Source organism: Cibotium barometz, chromosome 1 (genome assembly GCF_041138505.1).
Source record: "Cibotium barometz isolate CiBa-2024 chromosome 1, ASM4113850v1, whole genome shotgun sequence".
NCBI lineage: Eukaryota > Viridiplantae > Streptophyta > Polypodiopsida > Cyatheales > Cibotiaceae > Cibotium > Cibotium barometz.
In genome coordinates this window covers 44376602-44384313 of record NC_141046.1, presented here as the reverse complement: position 1 = coordinate 44384313, position 7712 = coordinate 44376602, and the positions used below count along the sequence as shown (strand labels likewise).

Here is a 7712-nt window from a genome sequence, read left to right as displayed (position 1 = left end):
CAAGAAGGCCATTGGCACTAAGTGGGTATACAAATTGAAGCGTAAGCCTGATGGCACAGTGGATCGCCATAAGGCTAGGCTTGTTGCAAAAGGTTATGCTCAAGAGAAGGGCATTGATTTTGATGAGACTTTTGCTCCCACATGTCGTATGACCACTGTTCGTAGCATCTGTGCATTAGCAGCTCATAATGGTTGGAATGTACATCAGCTGGACATAAAGACTGCGTTCTTAAATGGAGATTTGCATGAGGAGGTGTATGTATCGCAGCCTCGTGGTTTTGTTCAAAGAGGGCAGGAAAACAAAGTGTGCAGGTTAAAAAAGGCTTTATATGGTTTAAAGCAAGCTCCACGAGCTTGGTATGAAAAAATACATGCATATTTGACTGCACATGGGTTTCAGAATAGTCCAACAGAAAGCACTTTGTATGTTAAATGTGTGGATGGTGTACATCTAATCATTGCTCTCTATGTCGATGACATGCTGCTCACAGGACCAAATGAGAGTCATATTGCTGATTTTAAGGCTGATTTGAATGCCTCTTTTGAGATGTCAGATTTGGGGCATTTGCATCATTATTTGGGGATACAATTTAAGCAGTGTGATGGAGGTATTGCTTTGTGTCAGACAAAGTATATTGAAACATTGTTGCGGAGATTTGGCCTTGAAGACTGCAAGCCTATTGCTACTCCAATGGAGACAGGTTTGAAGTTGAATCTTCATGATGCTGGAGATCACTTTGATGTCACACTCTATCAGACAGCTGTTGGTTGCCTCATTTATGTATGCATTACGAGGCCAGACATTCAGTTTGCAGTCTCACAGGTGAGCAGATTTATGCATAGCCCAGGCATTAAGCATTGGCAGGCAGTGAAGCGTATCTTTCGCTATTTGAGTGGTACTCGGCATCTTGGGTTGTTTTATCCCAAGGGGGGATCATTGCCGCCAGATTTACATGCTTTTTCAGATTCTGACTGGGCTGGTTGTTATGACACACGCGTGTCCACGAGTGGTTTTTGCTTCATGCTTGGCAGCTCATGCATATCATGGTTGAGCAAGAAGCAGCCTACTGTGGCCACTTCTAGTTGTGAAGCTGAGTACAGGGCAGCTTTCACAGCTACGGTTGAGTGTGTGTGGCTCAGACGCCTTATGGCTGATTTGGGTGTTGGGCAGCCATCTGCCACCACCATCTTCACTGACACTCAGAGCGCATTGGCAGTTGCGCGGAACCCAGTGTTCCATGCTCGTACGAAGCACATTGAGGTGCACTACCATTATGTCAGGGAGAGACTCTCTGCAGGAGAGATCAGTTTGGCTTATGTGCCAACACAGGATAACCTTGCAGACCTTTTCACAAAGGCTCTGCCTCGTGAGAAGTTCGAAGCTTTTCGCAAAGCTTTGGGCTTACTCCCTTTTGTGGATTCGTCCACATAGCTAGACACTTCCCTATACATGAGTGCTAGCTCTTGTTCACCGCATCACTCCAGGGGGGATTTGTTACCATATTATAGTAGTGATGTGTGTGAACACACTTAGGACCGCCGGGGCACTTTTTCCCTCACTAGGAGGTTTTTTCCCCCGTGCATTGTATATACGCCCATTATCTTCTAGGGCTGGTTATCTTTCATTTTTGGCACTCATAATACACTACTGTGTTGTGCTCAAGCTTCCTCATCTTCTTGAAGTTGTGTGTGCATTCCTGCAACCCTAATTCCAACAGAAGACCTTTGTATGTACACTCTGCCTTCCTCTATGGATGTAGAAGCTCCCACGTGCTCTAAACCCATTGGTGGCCGTTGCCATATGGTGGACCTAATTGTCCAACTATATGTTGACATGCCAAATGGAAGATAGTAATTATGCTAGTGAACAATTGAAGCTAGTTATGTATGTAATGTTTTTTGGGTTACTACCACCTTAATCATGTTGATGGGCATTAATCTTATTTAGACAAAGCCTGATTATGTAACCTTCATTTGTCGCTATCACCTTAATCTCGTTGGTGAAGCTTACATTATTTAGTAACATTCTCTTTTTAGGTCCTTTTGGAAAATCACATGTATACACTCTTTTTTTCTTTTAAAACGTGATAGCAATGGAAGCATAAGTTAGAGTTAAGTGTTAAATTAACTTATTTCGAGAATAAGTAGAAGAAAATTATTATTGATTTGTCTTTTTTTAGGATAATTAGATGAAAATAGTGTATTTGAGCATAGTTTAGAGCTAATTGTGTGCTTAGGTGTGTTGTGTTGTGTTAAGGTTGAAGTCATAGCGTTGTATAAACTGAAGTCCAGTGGTGCTGCTGAAGGAGGAGGGTTCTTTGATATTGGAGCTCAAACGGCAGAAAGTGATGTGTTGCAAAAATTGATATGTGTTGCAAAAATACATGCCACATGATGCAGCAAACAAATGAAATATCAAAACAAGAGATTACTTAAAAGTTACTTATTATTATTATTGATGGCCCAAAAAGCCTTAGAACACTAGGTTCTTATATAAGCTCACAGGAGGCGGCGATGCTGGCTGTCGCACACGTTGCAAAGTCAATGCAAAAGATGCGATTACATCCCAACCTCACGAATATATTTGCGAGGACCGACGCCGCGTACGTTTCCGAGTGTGGCCTCTGCACTTGGCTGGCACCTGCAATCTGCAGAAAGACACGGAGGTAGTTTTTCAGAACCATGTCATTGAGGTTCTTTTGTTTTTTTTTTTTTGGGCTAGAGTACTCACATGTCATATTACTGATACGATCGACCAAACGTTAAATTATAACTGCTTAAGGTTGGGCATAATACTAGGGCACAAACCACAATTAGGGGGGAAAATGAATTCTGGGCGCGTGATGCACTGGGGGGCATAGCCTTCAGTGCAGCTGTCGAATACGCGGAGGCAAATAGGCACGACCGCGGTGGCAAGGCATCTGCAAGTGCCCTCGTCCTCCCGGGCCTGGACGGGGATGATGGACGCGAGCAGCAGCAGCAGCATCATCATGGGGAGAGCCAGCAGCATCAACTGTCCATGCTCAAAAGAAAAGAAAAATAAATCAATCAAGTTTGGAATTTCATAATAAAAATATATATATATATATATATTAATGATAGGCAGAAAGAAAGGAAAAACCAATTTATCTAACTACGCTACGACGGCTACCGCAATAGAATGTAATCTAGAAAACTTAATTTTAGATCTTAATATGTTGTGTATTAGAAGTTTGCAGCAGGCAGAGGCAGCCCAAAAAATACCTGAGATGATGGATTCCAAGCCATTTTACTCTCAAGACTGTTGTCAAGAACTGATTCCTCTCCCCCCTTTTATAGTAATATTATAGCAGCCAGATACTCTTCTCCTTCCTTAAATGCGACCTGCCACGCCTTCCGTGCCACCTTTGCGACGTGCGTTCTGTGGCCTGCAGTACTAGTCACGACTCACGAGAAGAAGTTCAACAAAATTATGCAGTAGTACTACTCCGGAGACATGACAGGTCATTTATTTGTCACACGGCCCTTACAAGAAACATAACCCACGTCAAACTGCACGCCTTCCTTGTCTCTCCTTCCTGTCCTTAATGCGATCCAATTGCACGCCTTCCTTGTGACGACGAGGAGCCACCTTTACGTTCTATGGCCTATGGCCTGCAGTACTACTAGTAGTCACGATAAAATTTCTGCCACATGACAGGTCATTTGTCACACGGCCCTTACAAGAAACATAAGCCGCACTAAATTTTGTTTTTGATTGCTACAATTTGATATTAACCCTTTAGTTACCGGGTGGGAAGCACGGGCCACTATTAAACTGGCACATGTGACAGAGTTATCCACCAGCTTATCTCCCCACCCTTTTAAAAAAATATATCAAAGTTGAAAGTCCTTGAAATGTAACCCTGCATTAGGTGTAATCCTCTCTAGAAACATTGTACAGGTGGTGGTTTAATCATTGATGTTCTCTTGTGTTTTTGGCAACCCTTGCATTTCTCTCTCTCTTTTCTTTCCCCTCTTTCATTAATATAAAACTTGCATCATAAGTCCCAAATGTCCTTTGTCACATGTCCCTTAAAAGAAACATAAAATACATCATCCTCTTCATCATGGAAGGGCATGCAGTATTTTATAGTGATAGAAAAAAGGGTGACACGAGAATGCACAACCACATTTCAAATTAAATGCATCAAGTAGCAATGTCATTGCTACTGGTGGCCAAAGTTGTTGCTTTGAGGATCACTCCAATTCTACAGGAGGTAATTCCAAAAAACAATGTGGTTTTATTAAAGGGAGATCTATCTAAGATAACATCTTTGTTGCCATGCTGGGTAGAGAAGTGGCCTAGAAGACGGATCAAAAATGCATTATGCTTCAGCTTCATTTGGAGAAAGCCTATGACAGGATTCGTTGGTCCTTTGTGGCCAGGGTCATGGAAAAAGCTAGGGTTTGGAAACGGGATGGCTACTTGCATATATACTCTTATAGTGGCTGGATAGTCTAGGTTGCTGTTAAATGGGAGTTTAGGTGGGGGTTTTGAAATTAGAAGATCTGTGAGAGGCAAGGATGCCCCCTAGCTCCTCTATTATTTGTTATCTCTTCCCATCCTCTAATTGTGGCTTTGGAAGATGCATGTGACAAGGGGGGGATAACTGGGTTAAAATTGAGGGGTGGGGAGCAACTGGTTATACAATGCTTTACAGATGACTCACTGCTTTCTTTGAAGACGGATAATGACACCCTAAGGCAAGCCTTACTGATAGTTGTGTAAAACAAGTAGATACTATAAATACTATGGGGGATTAAACACGCTGCTCATCTCTTCACATAATAAAAAAACAAGCAAATACTATAAATACTATGGGGGATTAAACACACTCATCTTCACATAATAAAAAAAAATACGACATGATTTCATTAATCTATGAGCCATTTAAATAGGCTTTTGAATACAAGTGATTAGTTGTTGCTAATTTAATTTGTTGAAGACTTCATCCCCATGATTCTCTCTTCCTAGATTCTCTCTACCTCCTCTATTTTCTTGGAGTGCTTATTCTATCTCCTTTGATTATTCCATAATTTCCTCTAGGCTTACCTTCTAAGGTTTTTGTCTAAGGTTACTCTCACCTAAAGTATTTCCTGAACCATTTAAATACTACTTTGGATTTCAATGATATTTGTCCAACAATTCCCCCTTCAGACATATCCATGTCAATGATTGATCTCCCCTAGCTTTGATGACTCTTAGTAAACTTCCTGTACATGGCTTGACTAGTTATGTTTACATGGCCATGCCCTGTGGGTCTTATAGGCCTAAGAACAATGCTAGTTGTCCTAGGTAAGGTCTAAAAAGTTTACAAGCTTGAGGGTTCACAAATTATGTTTAGGAGAGTTGGGGTTTGTAAAACTTGAGCATTTAAAATGCCCAACTGTCTCTTCAACGACAAAGTTTGCCTCATGTGAGGCTCCTTCTACTTCAGCAAGTCTTTCATCTTCTTCATGGTTGTTGTCGGATAAAGTAGGAATTCTGTGCTTTCTTTTTAGAAAAGCATTTATCTTCAAGATGATTTTCATTTCCAAAAAAACGGTATCCTTTCTTTTTTAAAAAGCATTTATCTTCAGGATGATTTTCAGGATGATTTTCATTTCCAAAAGAACTGTATCCTTTCTTCTTGTCCTTGAAAGTCCATGGAGTTTGCTTTGATGACTGAAACCTGCCTTTGGAGAGATATGCATTATCCACACCAGCTTCTCTTCATAAGCATCATGTCAGAGTTGTTTCTTTTTATATTCCCCCATAAGAGAGGACTCCCATCTTGAATTTTTAGATCCAGAACATTAAGAAGTGTAGTTACAATATTATCATATTCTTCAGGCATACCATTTAGTAATAAAGCTATTGTATCTTCATCATTGAGACAGGTTCCTTGATATCTACTAGTTGTGCAAGGAGACTTTTCATTTTATTAAGATGTTTAGGAAATGAGTCTCCAGTCTTCACAGTGAGCCTAAAGATTTGAAACTTCTTAGAATTCTTTCCACTAGCACCAAAGTGTCTATCAAGAGTTTCCCATGCTACGTTAGCTGAGTCTATGTTTGAAATATGATGCAAATATTGATCACCAAGCCCAAGTGCTAAAATAGCTACTAGTGCCTTAGTGTCTCAGATTTCCCATTCTGCTTTTTCTTTCCTTGTGGTAGGTTTATCATTTTTAGATGTAATAATTACTTTCCATAAATCTTTCTTTTGAAGGATAAACTTGTGCCTAGTCTGCCAAGTATGAAAATTTTCCCTAGTAAATTTCTCTAACTGTGAGCTTTTAGACATGATGGTGGCAAGGTCTTACTTGGGAGACTCTCTCCAAGTAGTATCTAATGCATTGTACAAAGAAATTGAGTTAGAGGAGGATGAAAAAAAGGATTAGTTATCCATTCCAGTTCCATACCAATGCACAATGTTTGTTGTAAGGAAATCACCTAAACCAATGTATTTGGTATAGGCAAAATACTATGGTTTTCCATCTAGCCTTGATTTTGATTCTTTAATCCAAAGTTTTCTTTCTTGGGAAATAACTCTTTTCCTAGGCTTAAGCTTTCTTTTATAAATTTTGATTTTCTATGACTTAGCTGGCTGATTTGCTGAAGCTTTTAAGTTAGATGAAATGTGTATAGTTTCTTTAGAATCTTCTAAAATCTGACAAGAACTAGTCATACCAATAATAATTTAAAGACTAATTCAAAGAGTATTCAAAGACTTGCCCTCCAATGGAGCTTCAAACCTAAAGTTATGTTTTTGAAGACCTCGCTGAGTTGGGTGGAGCTGAGCAGGGTGCGACGGAGCTGAGCTGAACTGGGCGGAGCTGAGCACGGCACAGCAGAGCTGAGCAGGGCACGGCGGAGTTGAGCTGAGTTTGGTAGAACTAAGAAAAACACGGTGGAGCTAAGCATATGGCATAGCTTGCTAACAAATTTCTTTCATCAGCAATTGCTTAATGTAGCCAGAGTCGCTTGGTGTAGCCAGAGTGTTGTTTGCAGCAATTGCTTGCAAACAACAATTGCTTGCTTTCAAGCTTCAAATCGAACTTAGTGGTTTCGTTCGAGTAAGTGGGCTCAAAATGGACTTTAATGTCTAAGATGGTAGACACACGCACACATGTTCATTGGATAACACTCCAATTTTGCATTGAGGGGGGGGGAGTGTTAAGAGATAGCAATTGTGGTTGTGCAATGATACATTGATATGGGTGATGGGTGAGTTGTGGAACACCTCGATTAAGAGGGGGTGTTGAGAGATGTAATCGTGGTGTTGTGTGTGTGTGGGAAAGAACCCTAGAGGTGTAAGATATTGTGGTAAGATAAGAATACCACATGTGATATTGTATGGTGTGTGAGTGTTGACCAAAAAGAGTGCAAAAGGGAGTGCCACATGGATGATGATGTGTAAAGTGGGATAAGACTAGAAGGCCTATATCATTGTATGGTTCATGTTGTGAATGTAATAGAGAACTTGTGGAGTGTGAAATCTCTCTCTCTCTCTCTCTCTCTCTCTCTCTCTCTTTCGTCTCGTCATGGAGATTTAGTGTAGTATAATCCACCTTAATCTTATGCTTAATCTTGTGTCTATCACCATGATCAATCCCATATTAGGGATTTTAACACTTAGGAGATAGGCTCTTCTTTTCCCAAGCTAACAAGGTTGAAGTTTTTCTATCATTCTCCCAATTTCTCCATAG

At 40.5% G+C, this 7712-nt stretch overlaps 1 protein-coding gene across 1 annotated transcript; it reads right to left on the bottom strand.

Annotated features, from left to right (window-relative positions):
- Window positions 1-2503: 2503 nt before the first annotated feature.
- On the bottom strand, window positions 2504-3295 carry LOC147642035 (uncharacterized). Its single transcript, XM_086824315.1, has 3 exons — window positions 3244-3295; window positions 2809-3013; window positions 2504-2648 (listed from the first exon to the last, which is right to left on the bottom strand). The coding sequence occupies exons 1-3, from the start codon at window positions 3265-3267 to the stop codon at window positions 2560-2562; spliced, it is 318 nt and encodes a 105-aa protein (XP_086680441.1). The 5' UTR covers window positions 3268-3295; the 3' UTR covers window positions 2504-2559.
- Window positions 3296-7712: the final 4417 nt, after the last annotated feature.